This window comes from Hypanus sabinus, chromosome 2, assembly GCF_030144855.1.
Source record: "Hypanus sabinus isolate sHypSab1 chromosome 2, sHypSab1.hap1, whole genome shotgun sequence".
In the NCBI taxonomy this organism is placed as follows: Eukaryota; Metazoa; Chordata; class Chondrichthyes; order Myliobatiformes; family Dasyatidae; genus Hypanus; species Hypanus sabinus.
The window spans coordinates 127,799,857-127,822,723 of NC_082707.1; the positions used below are offsets into that span (position 1 = coordinate 127,799,857).

At 39.6% G+C, this 22,867-nt stretch overlaps 1 protein-coding gene across 1 annotated transcript in view; it reads left to right on the top strand.

Moving 5' to 3' along the window:
• synj2bp (synaptojanin 2 binding protein) overlaps positions 1-22,431 on the top strand; it is a 47,518-nt gene extending 25,087 nt beyond the window's left edge. The window contains exons 3-4 of the mRNA XM_059954638.1: positions 5,814-5,909; positions 7,966-22,431. Coding sequence (XP_059810621.1) covers positions 5,814-5,909; positions 7,966-8,079 — 210 coding nt within the window. The 3' untranslated portion in view covers positions 8,080-22,431. The remainder of the gene's footprint in view (positions 1-5,813; positions 5,910-7,965) is intronic.
• Positions 22,432-22,867: the final 436 nt, after the last annotated feature.

The window sequence follows — 22,867 nt, forward strand, 5'->3', positions numbered from 1 at the left end:
GAAAGCTTCGGCCCCAGATTGGGTACCTGGCTGATACTGAAGGCCTGTACTGATCAACTGGCTGGAGTGTTCACCTGTATCTTTAACCTCTTGCTTTGACAGTCTGACGTACCCACCTGCTTCAAGCAGGCTTCAATTATACCGGTGCCTGAAAAGAACGTGGTAACCTACTTCAATGGCTTTCGTCTAGTAGCACTTACATTCACTATGATGAAATACTTTCAGAAGTTGGTGATGAAACAGATCAACTCCTGCCTGAAAGGCAACTTGGATATGCTCCAATTTGCCAACCATTAAAACAGTTCAGCAGCAGATTGGCTTTTCATTGAACCCTGGAACTTCTGGACAGTAAAGATGCATACGTCAGGATGTTCTTCATTGACTAAAGCTCTGCATTTAACGCAACCTTCCCCTCAAAACCAATCAATAAACTTCAAAACCTAGGTCTCAATATATCCTTGTGCAACTGGATCCTCTATTTCCTCATTTGCCGGACCCCAGTCAGTTCAGATTGACAATTACATCTCCTCCACATTTACCATCAGTTCAGGTGCACCACAAGGCTATGTGCTTAGCCCCCGATGTACTTTTTTTATACTTATGAATCTGAGGCTAAGCACAGCTCCAAAGCTATATATAAGTTTGCTGATGATACCATTGTTGTTGACCAAATCAGAAGTGATGACGAATCAGCATATAGGTGTGAGATTGAAAATCTGGTTGATCAGTGCCACAACACCTCTCATTCAATGTCAACAAGACCAAGGAGCTGATTATTGACTACAGTAGAAGGAAACCAAAAGTCAGTGAGCCAATCATCATCATCTGGGGATCAGAAGAAGAGAGCGTCAGTAAATTTAAGTTCCACAGGATCTGTCCTGGGTCCAGCATATATGTGCCATTGTGAAGAAAGCAAAACAATGCCTCTACTTTCTTGAGTGTCTGTGAAGATTTGGCATGCCACCTAAAACCTGGACAAACTTCTAGTAGATGTGTGATGGAGAGTATACTGCCTGATTGCATCAAGGCCTGGTGCGGAAAAACCAATACCCTTGTACAAAAAACCCCACAAAAAGTGGATACAGCCCGGTTAATCACAAGCAAAGCCCCCAACCATTGAGCATATCTACATGGAGCACTGTCGCAGGAAAGCAGCATAAATCAAGGACCCCTTCTCACTGCTGCTATCAAGAAAGAGGTACAAGAGGTCTCAGGACCCACGCCACCAGGTTCTGGAACAGATATTACCCCTCAACCATCAGGCTTTTGAACCAGAGGGAATAACTTCCCTCAACTTCACACACCCCATCACTGAACTATTCCCACAGCCTATGGGCTCACTTTCAGGGACTCTTCATTTTATGTTCTTGAGATTTATTGCTTATTTATTATTTTTTTTTGCATTTGCACAGTTGTCTTTTGCACATTGTTTGTCCATCTTGTTGGGTGCAGTCTTTCATTGATACTATAGTGTTTCTTGTACTTACTGTGAATGCCCACAAGAAAATGAATCTCAGGATTGTATATGATGACATATATGTACTTTGATAATAAATTTACTTTTGAACTTTTTAACTGTGCCATCTCATTCATCCTTCCAGAGGAAGAATGTCCTTTTAATAGTGGGAAAGCAGGAAGATTTGCCATATTGATTGCTGGGATTGAGTAACTATCAGATAAGGAGATAGTTGTTTGATAAAGCTGAAACATGTAAAAACTCTAGTTCATAAACTGGGCTAGATGAACTAGTTGCAGGGGTTTCTTTCCCCTTGCTGGAGGATATTAGAGAAGGGGGTAGTTTAAGAGTCTTTGGACCCAGAGTACAAGGCAAGATATTTAGGACTGAGAGGAAGAATATTCTGCACTGATGTTGTAGAATTTTCCACCTCAGAGGGCTATAGAAGCCATGTTAATTATTGCATAAGGCATTGAGGAATGAGGAGAATGGTAGTATGATGTGGACTATAGATCAGCCTTGATTATGTTCAGTGACTGAGTATGCTCTCAGATTTAAATGCCCTGCCTCCTCTTATTTTTCTCTGTTAGTCTTCTAATTTAGCCATTTGACTTAACATTCTCTGTTTAAGCCTTAAAATGATCATTCTTCAAGTGCTTTCCCATTGCCATCTGGTTCACCTCATTCCACAGCACCAGATCCAGCAATGTCCTTTCCTCAGTTGAGCTTAGAACATCTATAAGAAGAAGTACAATCGACGTTTCTGGCCCAGATCCTTCGTCAGGACTAACTGAAAGAAGAGATAGTAAGAGATTTGAGAGGGGGAGGGGAAGATCCGAAACAATAGGAGGAGGAGGAGGAGGGATGAACTAAGAGCCGGAATGTTGATTGGCAAAAGGGATACAGAGCTACAGAAGGGGGAAGATCATGGGACAGGAGGCCTAGGGAGAAGGAAAGGGGGAGGGGAGCAGCAGAAGATGGAGACCAGGCAAGGAGTGATTATGAGAGGGACAGCCGAATAAGTGCTACACCTTTCCCTACACCACCTCTCTTACCACCATTCAGGGCCCCAAACAGTCCTTCCAGGTGAGGTGACACTTGTGAGTTGGCTGATGTGATATACTGCATCTGGTGCTCCCGGTGTGGCCTTCTATATATTGGTAAGACCCAACACAGACTGGGAGACCGTTTCACTGAACACCTACGCTCCATCCACCAGAGAAAGCAGGATATCCCAGTGGCCACACATTTTAATTCCATGTCCCATTCTGTTATGTCAATCCATGGCTTCCTCTACTTTCAAGATGAAGCCACACTCAGGTTGGAGGAACAACACCTTATATACCGTCTGGGTAGTCTCCAGCCCCTTGGTATGAACATCAAATTCTCCAACTTCCAGTAATTCCCTCCCCCTCCCTTCCCCCATCCCACTTTCACTCTGCCTCCTCTTCCAGCTGCCTATCATCTCTCTCATGATTCTGCCGCCTTCTACTACCCATAGTGCTTTCCCTTGAATTCCTTCTTCACCTTTCCTGCCTATCCCCTCCTTGCTTCCCCTCCCCCACCCCTTGATCTTCCCTCTGATTAGTTTTTCACCTGGCATCTACCAGCCTTCTCCTTCCTACCCTCCCCCCACCTTCTTTATGGGGCCCCTGCCCCCTCCTTCTTCAGTCCTGATGAAGGGTCTCGGCCTGAAACATTGACCGCTTTTTTCCACAGATGCTGCCCGACCTGCTGAGTTCCTCCAGCTTGTTCATACGTATTGATTTCTCTAAGTTCCGTTAATGCCCCGTCCCCTTCTTACCCCATCCCTTATTTATTAATTAATTAATTTCCCCTTTTCCTGTTCTCTCTTTTTTTTTCTCTCTCTGTCCCTCACACTATCACTCCTTGCCTGCTCTCCATCTCCCTCTGGTGCTGTTCTCCCCTTCTTTCTCCCTAGGCCTCCCATCCCATGATCCTCCCCCTATATCTCTGTTGCCAATCAACTTTCCAGCTCTTAGCTTCACCCCTCCCCCTCCTGTCTTCTATCATTTCAGATTTCCCCCTCCCCCTCCCACTTTCAAATCTCTTACTATCTTTTCTTTTAGTTAGTCCTGATGGAGGGTCTCGGCCCGAAAAGTCGACTATACTTCTTCCTATAGATGCTGCCTGGCCTGCTGCATTCCACTAGCATTTTGTGTGTGTTTCTTGAATTTCCAGCATCTGCAGATTTCCTCATGTTTGAGCTTAGAACATTCCAGTTAAAATTCCTTTGAACACATATTGGGGATTACCCACTTCATATAACCTTTTAATCTCCTAGTTTATGTTGGCGCAGGTGAAGCCCAGTGACTACTTACTGGCGATAAAGAAAACATAGAATACAACTAAATACATTATTAACAAAACTTTTCCTTGTAAAATTTATGGTAAACGGTCACCACAGATGATGGAGTGGCAAGTGAATGCGAGGCTGAGTAGAGGGTCGAAGCATGCGGGTACAAAGCATGTTCGAGGCAGTCAGGGCAAGTGGAGCAGAGCAAAGTTGGAGCAGGGGAGAGGCAGATTGAAGACCTGTCAATCTAAAGCAAAAGCTAGGTTTGATTGATCTAAGTGTCAGGCAGATTTGGAAAGGACGGAAAGGGCTGAAACTTGGTGATGGGTCCAGGCCCAGAGCATACTGATGCAACAGGGCCCGGGTCTTAGTGTGAGGAACACCCAATGTTTGGACAATTTAAACACTGGGCCAGATGAATTGAAAAGGCAGAGTGTCAGGATAAGAAGTGAGGTTTGGGCCAGTTCTGCTGACTCCTGTGTGATGTTTACTCAGTTCTGTGCTGCACTGAATTGAGGCTGTGGCCTGTTCTGGCTGCTCCATGCTCCATGTCTGAGGGTTTCGTGATGTTTACTCAGCTCTGCACTGAACTGAGGCTGTGGCCTGTTCTGGCTGCTCCATGCTCCGTGTCTGAGGGTTTCGTGATGTTTACTCAGCTCTGCACTGAACTGAGGCTGTGGCCTGTTCTGGCTGCTCTGGGCTTCGTATCTATGGATTCATTTTCATTCCAAATGCTATTTACTTACTTTAGTTGTTTGCACAATTTTTTTTTCCTCTACACATTGGGTGTTTGGTCTTTTTAAATTTTGGGGGGTTTCTTTGTTTTGTGGCTGCCTGTGAGGAGACTAATCTCAAGGTTGTTGAATATTTACATTCTTTAATAAAACCTTTGAACTTTAAATTTAATCTTATTCTATTGATATTTGGGCAATTGCTGCTCTATTGTACTTGCACGTGTCTACATTCCCTGCAAGGTTAATCAGAATCAGGTTTAATATCACTGCCAGATGTCATGAAATTTGTTAACTTAGCGACAACAGTACAATGCAATACATTGTAATATAGGGAAAAAAGCTAAATTACAGTAGGTATATATATGCATATTAAATAGTTAAATTAAAAATAGTGCAAAGCAGAAATAATAAAAGTGTTCATGGGTTCAATGTTCATTTAGGAATCAGATGGCAGGGTGGAAGAAACTATTCCTGAATCACTGAGTGTGTGCCTTTAGGCTTCTGTACCTTCTTCCTGGTGGTAACAGTGTGAAGAAGGCATGTCCTGGGAGATGGGAGTACTTAATGATGGACGCCGCCTTTCTGAGACACCGCTCCTTGAAGGTGTCTTGGATACTACAGAGGCTAGTATCCAAGATGGAGCTAACTAATTTTACATCTTTCTATAGCTTCATTTGATCCTGTACAATAGTCCCCCCATACTAGATAGTGATGCAGCCTGCCAGAATGCTCTCCACAGAACATGTGTCTTAGGAATCTGAGTGTCTTAGGAATCAACTCAAGTCTCCTCAAACACCTAATGAAATATAGCCTCTGTCTTGCCTTCTTCATAGCTGCATGGGTATGTTGACCAGGTTAGATCCTCCGATAACTTGATACCCAGGAGCTTGAAATTGGTCACTCTTTCCAATTTTGATCCCTCTGAGGATTGGTTCATGATCCCGCGTCCTACTCTTTCTGAAGTCCACAAACAGCTCTCGGTCTTACTGACGTCATTGCTGTGACAACACTCAACTAGCTGGTATATCTTACTCCTGAATGTCTTCTCCTCTCTGAGATTCTGCCAACAGTGGTTGAATCATCAGCAAATTTATAGATGGCATTTGAGCTCTGCCTAGCCACACAATCATGGGTATAGAGACAGTAGAGCAGTGGGCTAAGCACATTTCCTTGAGATGCACCAGTGTTGATCGTCAGGCAGGTTAATTAGTTGTATTAACCAGTCCATGACATAACTTATTTTAGATTACATAAAACATGTCCTAACTCCAGCAGTAATGTAAAAATATTTTTTTTTATAAATTAGATCAATGGGCGAGAGCTTGCCAATGTGACTCATCAGGAGGCGGTGGAAATATTTAGAAATTCTGGTGATGTGGTGACACTATTGGTTTCAAAAAAGGTAAAATGTGTGACTATTAAGTCTGTATGCTGACCAGCCAACTTCTCTTTCCTATTTGCCTCAGTTATTAATGCATTATTTTTAGGGGAAGCCTGAGGGCCACTTTATATTTGAGCTTTTTGAAATGTGGGTATTGTTTTGAAGCTCCTGGAATAATGTTGCATGAAAAGACTCACTTAAGTTATTTTGTCAGTATTGGCTTGGTTATATTAGTCATTCTTTTGAGTCAGAAGTTTGTGGATTTAAATTGCATTCCAGATATGTAAGCACTGACACCTCTACATAGTACAGATTAGTGAAACAAAGAATCTTGATACTCCACAGATCGGGTAGCATGACTGCAGAGAGGAAGCAGTCAATACTTTAGTTCAATTAACTTTTATTAGTTTCAGTAAAAGATCATTTGTTCTGGAATGTTATATTTGATTTCTCCACAGACGCTGTCAGAGCTACTGAGTATTTCCAGCATTTGCAGATCCCTGCATTTTAACCCTTGGAATTTCTTGTTTAGTATTTATAGTCAACCATGTTACTTACAAAAGCATAAAATCAAGAGGTTCTCCAGATGCTGGAGTTACTTAAACAGATTGTCAAGTCACTATCACATTGCTGTTCCTATAATTTATGCTGTATTTATCCTGGCCACTGTGTTTATAATTGAAATTATATTTTGGTATACAATTGTGAAATCCACTATTTAAATGCTAATTCTTTGGAGTTGGTTCTTAAAAAGAATATCTTTCAGTGATGCACTGAATCATCCAAAGGCAGAGTTGAGTGAGAAAATGTTCTCAGGGTTGGTGAATGCGCGCACATTAGTCCACTTTGTTGTCACCTTTTTCCTAAAGTGCAGATTCATAATTAGATTTTAGAACTCAAAATCAAAAAATGAGATCCAAATCAGGCCTCCCACTTATTCTGCATTTTATTCTACTGCAGAAAATAAAAACTAGGACTAATTAAAATGGTGAGCAAATTGCTTTAATTTTTTAATTGACTTTTATTTTGATCCATCTTGCCAAACAATCTGTGTTTGGCTTCGGTGTCTTGCGGTAACTTCATTAACTAGGGCATGCAGATTATTCCTAATATATTTCAATTCTTAAGGGAACATCATCTCAGGGTCAAAAATGATGAACCATAGCTGATTACAGATTGTGTAACAATACAGTCCCCATGTATTTATACCACAGATGGGACATTAGCAGCCTTGGAAAGTGAAACTCTTCCACTTCCCAGCTAACAAATTCCCAGCAGTTTAGAGTACACTAAGTAACTGAAGACAAAACAGTTGCCTCTATTTTATTACTATGTGATACTTCCTATCCACTGAATTAAGTTAATTTACCAACAAAAATATTTCAAGTACAGCCTGGTTCTCTGTGCAAAAACATTGACTGTATTCAGGACCTGGCTTTGCTTTTCATCAAATGCTCTTGGTACTTTGGAATTGAAATCTTAAAGATATCGCTGTTGAACTTTGTTCACTTTTCGTGAGTGTTTTCCAGCAGTAGTGCAGCAGTTAATGCCGCTGTCATAAAACTGCAGGAACCTAGTATTTGACTTCATACTGTGCAGAGCTTACATATTTTCCTTTTGATCATGTGGATTTCCACTGGGTACTCTGGTTTCCTCCTGCATCTGAAAGATGGGCAATTATTAGCAGCCAAGTAAAGTAGAGCTCTTCCACTTCCCTGCTAACAGATTCCCAGCAGTTTAGAGTGCACTATGTATGTTGGGAAGTAACTGATCACTGTAAATGCAGGAGAATTGGGGCATGATGGAGGAGGCTTGTTAATTAGTGTGTGAGAAAGAATGGGCTATAGGGATGTATCTATAGAAATGGGACTGATGAAAGTGCTTTGAGAGTTGGCATAGTTTCTGTGAGTCGAACAGCAGCCTCCTGGGTCATATGTACGTAATATGAAAGTTAATTGGCATGTTAGCATTCAAATGGTAATTGACTTAAAGGGTGCTCAAATTAACCTTTGAAGATGACCTTCAGTTTTAGGGATCTTCAGAGAGTATACTAATACATTTTATCTTTTTCTTTCAGGTAATCAAGAATAATCAAAGCAGCAAGTTAACTTTATCACCAGTAGTAATGGCAGTACTGGGTTTTACAGTGTTGGCAATGTGTATATATGTGAAATATCGCCGTAGGTTATGAAGATACAAATTTTACTTTTCTTTTAAAGTAGGCCAAAAATTTCAATGCACACTTCACTGCTGCTTATTTGTATGCCTAGCCAAATACTGACTTTAAAATTTATTAACTACCAGAGAATCTTAGAGAATGGAAACAGTAATGGAATTCCAGAATCATAGATAGGTTACAATGATCTTTTAATAATATAGCAAATAATGAAGTATGTTATAAATTACATACACTAAGTCCTCATTATTCACAGGGGGTAGGAGTATGGACTTCTTGTTCATAACAAAAAATTCAAGGATGCCATTAGACAAAGCACTCCCCAAATATATGCAAATATATTCTTAATAACATTACCATGTATTAATGCACACAAAAGTTTCTAAATACTGAAAAAGAATTAATTATTTGCTAATAAAGTAATTTCAGTAACAAGCAGTGATTGGTTTGAAAAAAGCAAGGTGCAGCTACGTAATCAAAGGCTGCTGTATATTAGGGAAGTACACAACAAGGCATACTTAACACAAGTTGTCACAAAACTGATTACTATTTATACAGATAATACTTGGTTCCTTAACAGGAACATGAATATAAGTATATCCAAAAAAATTAAGATGGAAACTGGGGTTAACTTTGTGAATATGTAGAAAATTGAAAGATTCCGGTCCAAACAGTGCGAAGCTGCGGTCTCCATTTTGCTCAGACTTAGTTGTTTTTTTTAGGTCCGTAGCGTTGCTTTTAGTGACGGAGAGGGGAGTTTGGGGTCAGGTTAGGGTTTAGGGACAGGGATATAGGGGCATTAGAGGTCAGTTCATAGTCTCTGCCTCCTCTCTGCATTTTAGGCCAGCAATGTGGACATCTATGGCTGGATGTTGGGCAAACAAACACTATAGACGAAGACTGCTGTTGACACCACTTGTGCAAACTTCCAGGTCAGGGAGTTCCCCAGTGTTGGTTGGTACAGAGTTTTGAGGTCAAGGGGCAGGAGCCATGAGGGTTCATGACTCCCTAGCTGCATGGGTTGGCAAATTTGGGGTTTGAGGCCTGGAATTAAGTTCCATCATAGAGTCTGGAGTTTGGGATCCTAACAATGGCAAGACCAGGGGTCGGTACTCAAGGTCAAAAACTAAAGGTCAATCAGAAGTCAGAAAATCGAGGCCTGATGGCTGATGTTCTGGGTCCTCCGGGGAAGTCTGAGGCCTGATATCTGTGAGTCTGCTATAGGCCTGGATCAACTTGTTCTGGGGTTGGAGGACTGTGTTTGGTGGGTGGTTGAGTAGGAGGAAAAGGGCTTGTTTTGCTGCTGTTTTTGTTGCTTGTGTTGTTCTGCTGAGCACTATGGGCATGCTCTGATGGCACCAGAATGTGCGGTGACACTTGCAAACTACCCCCAGGACATCCTTAGCTTGTGTTGGTTGTTAACCAAAACGAAGTATTTGATTGTATGCTTCAGTGTACTTGTGATATGAATCTACAGATGGCATCTCCTCAGATAATGAGGACTAAGTGTACTGATTTTTTTTAAAATGGGTTTGATAAAAGTTAAGCAAGGGTGATGTTTAAGGAAAAATTTTTAAGCTAAATGACATGCAAAAAATATCTTAATTTGATCAAATTCAACATGTACGTGCTATATCTGAGAAAAATTACTTCATTACATTCAGTTTTATTATCTATATTCTTGACAGATGATATGCTCCAGGAACAGATTAGCCTTTTTAAAACAGCATGCATGCAGTTGAGAAGTTCATTATGTCACCTGCAGGAATATATTAAGATAAAATCTCATTTCACTAAATCTAGTAAATAGTGTACAGTTGCAAGAAAAAAATTTGTGAACCCTTTGTAATTACCTGATTTTCTGTATTAATTGCTCATAAAATGCGGTCTGATCTTCATCTGAGTCACAATAATAGACAAACATAATCTGCCTAAATAATAGCACACAAGCAATTGTACTACTTTTTGTCAATACTGAGTGCACCATTTAAACAATCACAGTTTAGGTTCAAAAATGTATGTGAATCTCTGGGATATTGGTTTCTACAAAAGCTATTTGGGGTCAGGTGTGCTGATCAATAAAATGAGATTGGAGGTGTGGGTTGTAGAGGTGCCATGCCCTATAAAATAACACCACAAGGTCAGGTTACTGACAAAGCTTGCTCATCTCAAGAAAGATCTGTTGATGCACATCATACCTTGATCAAAACAGCTTTCAGAGGACCTTTGAAGAAGAATTGAAGAGATGCACGAAGCTGGAAAAGGCTACAAAAGCATTTGTAAAGACCTGAGTGTTCAGCAGTCCAGTTAGAGAAATTGGCTACAAATGGAGGAAATTCAGTACTGTTGCTACTTTTCCCTAGGATTGGGCATCCTGCAAAGATCACACCAAGAGCACAACATGCAATGCTGAAGGAGGTGAAAAAGAACCCAAGGGTAACAGCAAAAGACCTGCAGAAATCTCTAGAACTTGCTAAAGTCTTTGTTCATATGTCCACTATCAGAAAAATACTGATCAAAATGGGTGTTCATTGAAGGACACCATGGAGGAAACCACTGCTCTCAAAAAAATACATTGCAGCATGTCTCAAGTTTGCAAAAGACCACTTGGATGTTCAACAATGCTTTTGGGACAATGTTCTGTGGACAGATGAGACAAAAGTTGATTTTTTTTGGCAGAAATGCACACTGCAATGTTTGGAGAGAAAAGGGCACTGCACACCAACACTGAAATCTCATGCCAACTGTGAAGCATGGTGGAAGGCGCATTATAGTTTGGGGCTGCTTTGCTGCCACAAGACCTGGACTGCTTACAATCATTGAGGGAACAAATGATTCAAAATTGTATCAAGACATTTTACAGGAGAATGTCAGGGTAGCGGTCCAACCCCTGAAGCTTAATAGAAGTTGGATGAAGCAACATGACAAAGATACGAAACACAAGAGTTAATCAACAACAGGATGGTTTAAAAAAGAAAAAAGTGATTTGGAATGGCTGAGTCAGAGTCCAGACTTTAACCCAATTGAGATGCTGTGGCATGACCTGAAGAGGGCTGTTCATGCAAGTTTGCCCAGAAATTTTGATGATCTGAAACAGCTTTGTATGGAGGAATGGTGTAAAATTCCACCTTACCATTGTACAAATCTGATTAGAAGCTACAAGAAATGTTTGGTGGAGGTTATTGCTGCTAAAGGAAATTCTACCAGTTATTAAGTACAATGGTTCACATACATTTTCCAGCCTGGATTGTGAATGATTAAACAATGTATTCAATAAAGACATGAAAAATACAATTGTGTGTTGTTAGTTTGGCTAGATTGTGTTTGTCTATTATTGTGACTTGAATGAAGATCAGACCACATTTTATGAAGCCAACCAGGTAATTGCAAGGGGTTCGCAAACTTTTTCTTGCAACTATATTTTAAAATCCTAAGATCATATGGATTAAAATGTGATAAAGCTTCTTTCACACAAGGTTCCAGTATGTTACTAGGATAATTTATGAATTAATGCATTTTGATGCTTTTTAAAAACTGAATTATCTTAAATATAAAATATTTGCATTGTTATTTAAGCACTTCCATCTTCATAAGCCTTATTACAACTGATTTGCTTAAATTATGTACTTTTTTAAAAAATGATCAGCTGACGTGTTGGTTGTTGAATACTGATCAGCTGATATAATTTGCTTATGGAAGTTTTTTCAAGAATTTAGTGTAATGCTTACATTTAAGGGAACAGGATACAGATGTTTTAAATGGTATAATTGTTTTTAAAAGATCATAGAATTGTATTAATAGAATATGACAAGAAATCTAATGCTGGCTTTATAAATTTATCTGGATATCTTAATGAAAGGTGACAATGTTGCATCTCTGGTTTCAAAATGATTTCCACAAGTAGTTGGTAAATCGATATCTGGGAATATATCTTAAAAAAGGGTCTTGGCCCAAAATGTCGACCATCTGTTCTTTGCCATAGATGTTGCCTGACCTGCTGAGTTGTTCCAGAATTTTGCCTGTGTTCCTCTTATTTCCATCATCTGCAAACTGTCTCGTGTTTGTCAATATCTGGGAAGACTATATCTGCATTATTTTGATCAGTTTTACTAAAAGACAATGTTGGGCAAGTCCCTAGAAATCAGCTTTTACACATTAATATCACACATTGGTTTTGTGATTATTTCAGATAAATTTGAGCAAATTCTGATTGCAGAACAATTGTAAGTAATTAGTTTTATATTTAAGTTTTTATTTGAGAACTGTAGTCGAACTTCTTTTCAAGGTGCTATTTGTCAAAGTTGGCAATAGGCAATTGACAAGTTTGCTTTAGTCTTTCCTCAGATGCTTTGTCAATGAGCAATGCTGAAATGATAAATTCATGGCCTTAATTGCTGTCTTTGTTGCAAGGGAAACAAGCCTAAGATATTCTTTGGACAGTATCCTGTTAAGTTTTACAAATTAATTTTGTAATTTAATGAAACCTAAACAATATTGTAATCCTTTTTCAAGGAATTCAGTCCAAAATGCGCCTACTTTGGGACTGCCTATTCCCTTTTAAAATTTAGATTTTCATAATTCTCTTAACTGTTAGCAATGTACACTAATCATACTTAAAATAGTATCTGAAAATCTCAGCTAACACAATTTCTGAAGTAACTGACAAACATTTCAGGTCAGTGCATAAGTGTTTCCAGATGTGCTGTGCAATTTCTGCTCTTTGTTTTATCACCCTTAAGGGAGTTTATTACTCTATGGGGAATAGAAGGCATAAAAGATGCTTTGAATTTTCCATTGCTATTTAAATGTGTATGGACCAATCCACTGAAGCTACTATGTACCACTTTTACAATCTTTTTTTCAAATTGGTAGGCAGGAGGCAATCTTGTTCTGCTTTGGCCTTTGTCTATTACTGCCATTAAATTTAAGATACTTAATGAAAATATGCTGGAAAATGCACTCTAGCTTAAAATCCTTTTAATTGTGTTTAAAAGATGTATTCAAATATTATACCAACTATTTAACTGGTGATATGATTTATAACATTATCTTCATATGGCACCCAAATTAGAATAAATCCCCCCCCCCCCCCCACAAGGGGATACCTGTGATTGTACATAGTTGGCCAACGGAATCTACATTGTGCTTTTTGAGCTATGGCATAAAAAATTTTGACCCTTCGCCATGTCTGGCTCTTTGATCCATGTGGTTTGAACAGCAAAGAGTTTTATTTATTGTATTTAATTTCTAATTGAATTATTTGAGCTGTTTTAATAGCAGCAGCAGGGAGTTTTCATAAACTTTTCCAAATATCTGCTTTTCACAGTTATGTGTTATTTACACACTTTTCTCAAGCAGGATCTTTTCCATAGAAGACAATCACAGATTCTAATTATAGATATTTGAAAATGACAACCTGCCTGAGGAAACACAAACTGAACACTAAAATTTAGAATTTTGAATCAGAACATCTTATTTTCTACCTTGATCAGGTTTCTGATTCTTGTTCCAAAACATTATCTTTTGTTGTGTAACACTAACAGTGGTGACTGTTGTAGATGGGGATATCCCTGTATTTGCCCTTATATAAAGTGTTATCAAAGTTTCCATGCTGAAGTAAACATGAGACAATAAACAGTGTAATATACTGTAGATATACCCATCTTCACGTGCTAACACCATCATTGTGCTGGTGATATTCTTTGATCTTTGTAGCATGTCAATGTTTAAAAACAAAAACAGTCTACCTTGCTTTGCAACTGTTGAACTTCCTTATAAGAACATTTTTTTGTGGATCTAAGATAATTCAGAGGTATTTAAATTGAACAAAAAGGTTGTAGCTTTTATGACTTAATAAATGTTGCCACATGAACTGGAAAAATATTTCAAACTGACACTTCCCATGTACAATTTTGAACAGAAAAGTTTTTCTATTTTAATATTTCTCAGACTACAAACTCAGTAGAATTGAGATATTAAAATCATATTCACTTCTTTTCAAAAATAATGCCGTGATATTGCTGCCTATATTGACCAACTGTGTTAATGCAATTCATTCTTATACTAGTACTGTGGGGATGATGAAATTTCTGCCTTTATTAGGGAAGAGTTTCTTTATTTTTAAATGAGGTTTTATATCTATTTCAGTATATCTTCACTTTTTCTATTAAAATGAAAATAAAGCTGCCAGAGCTGACTGTTTTAATTTACGTAGGCAATCAATGCTGATGAAACCACATCCTTTTTATTGATGTGTTGCCTTGATTCATAATCAGATGGCTTTTTTGATCATAAATTTTGTGGTTTTTTTATGTACGTAGTATGTGTGGGACTGAAGTGCTGCTAATTAACTGTGAAAATTGCATAATGATTCAAAGATAACATTTTTATGACTACAGTAATATTAACGAGCATCCTATGAAAGTCTCATGTACATTATTACCACTGTAGTCAAGCCATTTGAACAAGTAAAATCTTGCAAATTTTGATTGATGCAAAATAAAATGAAGTTATTTATGCATATTTTTGTCAAATTGATGCCTGAAAGAAAAAGATGCATGAAATTTCTTGCTAAATATTTGCATTTTATTTAAGACACTTAGATTTATTAACTTGTGCCCTGCCAAGCAAGTGAACTATGCCACTATTCTGTTCACATTCTTGGAGAATTCATACAATCTATACAGTTTTGCGCAAAAGTTCTGTAATTAAATGTGTGAAGAGCAGCTTGCTTGTCATTATTATTTACCTGGCTCTGCATAAAACTAAAGCAATTAAATTAAATTGTAAGGAAAGAGCGTAAAAAAACAAATTAGTGTTTGGATATATTGATCCCGTGATGTGCATAAGTACTGTTGGCTGGGATAAAGTTACCCAAGGCAAGACTTTTAGTCAATTGTGTCCGTTCAAAAATCATTCGAAATCGAATAATGGATTTCTCATGACTCGATGCCAAGTACTGCAGCACATTTCTTTGCAATTAATTCATCTGAAGCTTGGTCATGCAGTTACTTGATTATTTGTTTCCTCAATAATGGAAGTAGATTAAGATAAAATTAGCTATATCAATTTCATCAGGATAATGGCCCAAATCATAGTAAAGCTAATATGCAGCATGTGCTGAAGTGTCACCTGTTGGTTAATCTTGTTCTTACACTAAGTAGATCCCCTCCTGTGAGCTTCCTTACCAAAGCCAGCTGTATTCTAATTGGCAGAGAACAGCACATCCTGCACAACTCAGCCTTCTGGTCATAAATAACAAGACTCACCCCCGGTAATGCTGTAACACTAGCTAGCCCATGTCCCAGGCTTAACAGTTATGAAGGAGCTTAATCACACCTTCAAAATTATATTTAATTAAAATAAATCATTTATAGTAGAAAACGCTAAAGTGTAATTGCTTGTAGCTTAAATGTAAGTTATCTAGTACTTATTCTTCCTGCTTTATTTCTTCTGCTTTTTTTGCAATTTGTGGATAAATTTTTCAATTGTAAGTGCTGGGAAGCTATAGAAACTCATCTTGCAGCACTGGATCTTCAAAGAGCAATGGTGTTCAGTTGTAAATGAGTTCAAATCCCTAAATGCCTAAATCCCACCCCTTTACGTACAGCTATATACTAGCAATCTTTCCTATATACTCTGTCGTAATGAAGGGTCTCAACCTGAAATGTTGACCTTTTGTCTCCACAACTGCTGCTTCACTCACCAAGTTCTTTTAGGGTTTTGTTTTTGTTGTAGATTGCAGCGTTTGCAATCTTTTATTACTCCAGCATAACTGTTTTGCTGTAATCTGTTTTTGCTGTATATCAACAAATTAGTGTTACCACCAGTAACTCATCATTAAAGTGAGTTCACAAGAAAAATATCTGCAAGTGTCCGCCATCTATTTTTTGATGTACCTCTGTCAGAGAGACACTGATGATTGACAATAAAGCCATCATCAAGTGGAAAAGTCAAATTTCCTCCAAAGAAATGCTGAGGAAAAAATGAAAAAAGCCAATTGTAATTTTTAGGTTTTACAGAGCCTGGCCCTGTGGTTCAGAAGGGTAGGGAAGGGAAGAGGAAGGCAGTAGTTATAGGGAACTCTATAGTTGGGGGTCAAACAGACGATTCTGTGGACGCAGGAAAGAAACTCGGATGGTAGTTTGTCTCCTAGGTGCCAGGGTCTGGGACGCTTCCAAGATATCCTGCAGTGGGAGGGGAAACAGCCAGAGGTCGTGGTACATATTGGTGCCAATGAAATAGGCAGGAAAAGGGAAAGAGGTCATGAAAAAAGACTACAGGGAGTTAAGAAGGAAGTAGAGAAACAGGACCACAAAGGTAGTAATCTCGGGATTGCTGCCTGCGCCATGCGACAGTGAGAATAGGAATAGAATGAGGTGGTGGATAAATGCGTGGCTGAGGGATTGGAAGGGTGGCAAACATTTAGATTTCTGGATCATTGGGACCTCTTTTGGGGCAGGTATGACCTGTACAAAAAGGACGGGTTGCACTTGAATCCCAAGGGGACCAATACCCTGGAGGGGGGAGGTTTGCTAAGGTTACTGGGAAAAGTTTAAATTGGAATTGTTGGGGGGTGGGAACCAAAATGAAGAGTCTGGGGAAGAGGAAGTTAGCTCACAAATAGAGAAAGCTTGTAGACAGTGTGAGAGGGAGGATAGGTGATGGTGAAGGTTCGCACTCAGACCGAAGGTTTGAGATGTGTCTATTTTAATGCAAGGAGTGTTGTGAACAAAGCGGATGACCTTAGAGCGTGGAACAGTACTCGGAGATATGATGTGGTGGCCATTACAGAGACTTGGATGGCTCAGCAACAGGATCGGTTACTTCAAGTGCCGGGTTTTAGATGTTTCAGAAAGGACGGAGGCAAAAGAGGTGGGGGTGTGGCACTGTTGATCAGAGATAGTGTCACAGCTGTAGAAAAGGTGGATGCCATGGAGGGATTGTCTATGGAGTCTCTGTGGGTGGAGGTTAGGAACAGGAAGGGGTCAATAACTTTACTGGGTGTTTTTTATAGGCCGCCCAATAATAACAGGGATATCAAGGAGCAGACGGAAACGGATCCTGGAAAGGTGTAATAATAACAGTTGTTGTGATGGGAGATTTTAATTTTCCAAATATCGATTGGCATCTCACTAGAGCGAGGGGTTTAGATGATGTGGAGTTTGTTAGGTGTGATCAGGAAGGTTTCTTGACACAGTATGTAGATAAGCCTACAAGAGGAGAGGCTGTACTTGATTTGGTATTGGGAAATGAACCTGGTCAGGTGACAGGTATCAGTGAGAGAGCATTTTGGAGATGGTGATCATAATTCTATCTCCTTTATAATAGCATTGGAGAAAGATAGGAACAGACAAGTTAGAAAAGCGTTTAATTGGAGTAAGGGGAATTATGAGGCTATCAGGCGGGAAAGTGGAGGCCTAAATTGGAAACAGATGTTCTCAAGGAAAAGTACGGAAGAAATGTGGCAAGTAATTCAGGGGATATTTGTGTAGAGTTCTGTATAGGTACGTTCCAGTGAGACAGGGAAGTTATGGTAAGGTACAGGAATGGTGGTGTACAAAGGCTGTAATTAGTCAAGAAAAGAAAAGTTTACAACTAGTTCAGAGCGCTAGATAATGTTAGAGATCGAGAAGGTTATAAAGCTACTAGGAAGGAGCTTAAGAAGGAAATTAGGAGAACTAGAAGGGGCCATGAGAAGGCCTTGGCGGGCAGGATTATGGAAAACCCCAGGGCATTCTACAAGTATATGAAGAGCAAGAGGCTAAGACATGAAAGAATAGGACCTATCAAGTGTGACAGTGGGAAGTGTGTATGGAACCTGGATGAAACAGCAGAGGTACTTAATGAATACTTTAGTATTCACTATGGAAAAGGATCTTAGTGATTGTAGTGATAACTTGCAGCAGACTGAAAAGCTTGAGCATGTAGATATTAAGAAAGAGGATGTGCTGGACCTTTTGGAAAGCATCAAGTTGGATAAGTCACTGGGACTGGATGAAATGTACCCCAGGCTACTGTGGGACACTAGGGAGGAGATTGCTGAGCCTCTGGCGATGATCTTTGCATCATCAATGGGGACGGGAGAAGTTCCAGAGGATTGGAGGTTTGTGGATGTTGTTCCTTTTTTCAAGAACGGGAGTAGAGATAGCCTAGGAAATTATAGACCAGTGATTCTTACCTCAGTGGTTGGTAAGTTAATGGAGAAGATCCTGAGAGGCAGGATTTATGAACATTTGGAGAGGTATAATATGATTAGGAGTAGTCAACATGGTTTTGTCAAGGGCAGGTTGTGCCTTATGAGCCTGATTGAAATTTTTGAGGATGTGACTAAACACATTGATGAAGGAATTTCGAGCAGTAGATGTAGTGTATATGGATTTCAGCAAGGCATTTGATAAGGTACCCCATGCAAGGCTTATTGAGAAGGTAAGGAGGCATGGGATCCAAGGGGACATTGTGCTTTGTGGCTCCAGAACTGGCTTGTCTACAGAAGGCAAAGAGTGATTGTAGACAGGTCAAATTCTGCATGGAGGTCAGTCACCAGTGGAGTGCCGCAGGGATCTGTTCTGGGACCCTTACTCTTCGTGATTTTTATAAATGACCCGGATGAGGAAGTGGAGGGATGGGTTAGTAAGTTTGCTGATGACACAAAGGTTGTAGGTGTTGTGGATAGTGTGGAGGGCTGTCAGAGGTTACAGTGTGACATTGATAGGATGCAAAACTGGGCTGAGAAGTGGCAGACAAGAGTTCAACCCAGGTAAGTGTGAAGTGGTTCATTTTGGTAGGTCAAATATGAATATGATGGCAGAATATAGTATTAATGGCAAGACTCTTGGCAGTGTGGAGGATCAGAGGGATCTTGGGCTCCAAGTCCATAGGACGTTCAAAGCAGCTGCGCAGTTTGACTCTGGTTAAGAAGGTGTATGGTGTATTGGCCTTCATCAATCGTGGAATTGAATTTAAGAGCCGAGAGGTAATGCTGCAGGTATATAGGACCCTGGTCAGACCCCACTTGGAGTACTGTGCTCAGTTCTGGTCTCCTCACTACAGGAAGGATGTGGAAGCCATAGGATGGGTGCAGAAGTGATTTACAAGGATGTTTCCTGTATTGGGGGCATGCCTTATGAGAATAGGTTGAGTGAACTCGGCCTTTTCTCCTTGGAGCGAAGGAGGATGAGAGGTGACCTGATAGAGGTTTGCAAGATGATGAGAGGCATTGATCATGTGGATAGTCAGAGGCTTTTTCCCAATGCTGAAATGGTTGCCACAAGAGGACACAGGTTTAAGGTGCTAGGGAGTAAGTACAGAGGAGATGTCATGGGTAAGTTTTTACTCAGAGTGATGAGTGAGTGGAATGGGCTGCTGGCAACAGTGGTGGAAGTGGATATGATAGGGTCTTTTAAGAGGCTTCTAGATAGGTACATGGAGCTTAGTAAAATAGAGGGCTCTTGGTAAGCCTAGTAATTTCTAAGTTAGGGATATGTTTGACACAACTTTGTGGGCCAAAGGGCCTGTATTGTGCTGTAGGTTTTCTATGTTTCTATGTAGCTGTTGCTAAATTTGTTAGTGACACTAAACTAAACAAGAAGGTAAGTTGTCAAGAGAGTGGAAAGGAGACAAGGGGATGTGAATAACTGTTGGAAAATGTGAAATTGACCATTTTGATAGGGAAATGTTTGAAAAATATCTACAAGGTCAGAGATTATGGAGGAATCTGGATGCCCTGGTGCCTGAGCCATATCATGCTGATAATGCATATACAATAAATAATTGGGAAAGCTCCCAAAATGATAGGAATTAATGCAAAAGTGGTGACATTATGCTTCAGCAAAATAGGGCATGAGTGAGACCACTTTTGGAGGACTGTGTGGAATAGTACCTTTGATTTTTGTCTGAAAAAAAAATCTCTGAAGTTTGAGAGTTTTAGTAGCTCTTGCTCCAAGAGTGATAGAAGCAAAAACTACATTATTTTTAAAGGCAGGAGTTGAAAAGTTACCAGGGTAAAAGGCATGCAGAGTTTGAGGTTATCAGTTTGATAATCGTATAAAATGGAATAGGATCTTAGAATAGGATTGAGAGGCCTCTTGCTACTTTAAATGTATCAATGGGCATAAGGTACCAAATTTCCAGAAGTACTTGAAGGAGCAAGAAGTGTCCAGTCACTTTAGACATCTGTATTTGCTGATCTGTAAATTGAATTTTATTTAATGCTTTGCTAGTCATTTTTAAAAAGTCTTCAGTGAGATATCACTCTTTGTATATACAAAAAGAATTAATTATCAGAAGGGTTTGTCAAGTTGACTTTCATGTTGCTTTCATAAGCTTAGTAAGCCTTTTTAATGCAAACAGCTGAGGTAAAGCAACTGCATTTATAGACATTAACTCTCAGGTGTTTTGTTTGCCACATTCTTCCGAGAGTCATATTGCCCTGAGGTCCCTTGGGGAAGATGGCTTTTGTGTAACTTTGTTAAACTAACATGTAATTGGGAAGAATGGAGGAGTTCAGTGCACCTGCAAAGAGAAAAAGGTGGATACCCATTTGTACCACCTATCTGATGGGTTAGGCCTGACAAATAACAGCCCTGCAGCTGTACAATCTGTAAAAGCTTCACAGGAGACGGCACTCAGCCTGCAGGGCAGGCAAAGGCCTCTTCCCCACAGATAGAAATGAATCAGAGCCTGTTTTCAAACAAAACTCAGCATGTAATATCAATACAGACAGAAGTAAGATGTCCTGGGCAGAGAGCAATAAATTAGTGACACTGATTGAAACGGAAAATTGAAGATCTGAAGATAATATTCTGAAAGTACCTAATGTCCAGACAGAATCAAGAAGGGAAACCTTGACCTAATAAACAATGAGATCCATCTCCATAGCCTCCTTTTCTCTATGGATAAAGGCAATAGCCATCCTGTTTCCACTAAAAGCAGGCAGAACAGTCTTGATTACAAAAAAAAACAGAGCTTCTGAAAGCATTGACATTGAGTTGAATTGTCATTCGCCCAAGGCTTTTGAGACTCTACAATTAATTTGACTAAAAGATTCTGAGAAGCTTTTTTTTAAAAAAGTTTCAGTTAAAGTCAAAAGAAGACTTGTGATACACATGCTATGAGCATGTCACTATCTTACAATACTTAAGAGGAGCTGACAAAAATTGATTTAGTAGGATACAGAATGGTGATCAAAGTGCATGAAGAGACTTCTTAAGAAACACACACAAAATTCTGGAGGAACTCAGTAAGTCAAGCAGCCTCTTCAGAGAGGATAACAGTGGGTATTTTGGGCTGAGACCTTTCATAAGAACTGCAAAAGAGGGGGAATGAGTACAGCTGGTATGTGATAGGACCTAGTGAGGGGGAAGGTGGATGATTGGGAGGAGGTTGGATGACGCAAGAAGCTGGGAGGGGATTGGTGTAAAATGTAAAGGGCTGAAGAAAAAATCCAATGGAGAAGACAGTGGATTGTAGGAGAAAGGGAAGGAGGAGGCAAACCAGCAGGCGTTGATGGGCATGTGAGAAACGAAGACGTGAGAGGTCCCAGCGATGTTTGTCTCACTTAGTATTTCCAGCATCTGCAGAAACTCTTGTATTTATCTTCCTAGGAAGTTTATAATATTCAATGAATAACTTAACATGGGTACATGCAGACAGACTGAAAGGGAGAAGTTCAGTCACATCCACGTCAGAAATGAGTCAACATGCACCAGTGTATATCAAAGGAGCAGTAGTAGAGTAAGTCAGCAGTTTTAAATTCCTGGGCTTTGGTGTATCAAATGATATGCTCTGGGCCCAGCATATTGATGCAATCACAAGAAGAGCAGTTCAGCATCTTAGAAGTTAAGGAGTTTCAACATGTCACCAAACACTTAACAAACTGCACTAGATTTACTGTTGAAAGTATCCTGACTAATTGCGTCATTGTCTGGTATGGCAATCTGAGTGTGCAGGGATGCAAGAAGCTGCAGAGTAATGGACTCTGCCCAATACATCACAACCACGTCCCTCCCCATTACCAGTAGTCTCTACGTGATATGGAGCTACTGTCGGGCAAGAGGTAGAGAAACCTTAAATCCCACATCGCCAGATTCAAGAATAGCTACTTTTGCTTCAACCATTAGGGTTGCATCAGCTCTTCTTCAAGCCCTAATCACTACTGCATAACAGCACTATGATCACTGATCACTTTGCATTAAAATAGAGGTTTTTTGTTTCTAATTGTGTTTTTCTTGTAAAAATTGTAAAAACTTTGTTTTTCTTAGGAATGCTGCTTATCTACAGTAGATGTATATGCCAATGATGCTGCTGCAAGTAAGATTTTCTTTGCATCTGTGAGTACGTGTGCTTGTGCATCTGACAATAAATTTGACTTTGAACACGAGAGCTCTCTAACTTGTCTTTTTTTGTTATTACCATGGATATGCTTGAAAAATGCTGACAAACAGGTCAAACATCAGAAATGTAAGTTACAATGCTCTATTATTTGAGAACGTACTGCATAATCAGCAACTCCAAGGCAGTTGGGAGGAAACCATTAAGATACTACATAAACTTAATAAAAGCGTAGGCTTGGAAATGAGTTTCAGAAAAATCACAGGTTTGACACAATCAGCAAAAGCAAAAGATGCACATACTACAAAATGTTGCATTGACAACAAATTAATAGAATTTATGTCCCCTGTGGAGCCTGAGGTACTTGGGAGCCCAAATAGATTTATGTCATGGTGTCACCAAGGAAGGTGCATGCCGAAAGGTGGATGGATGATTTTAAAAGGAGGAGAAACCCTTTTTTAAAAAAGTGGAC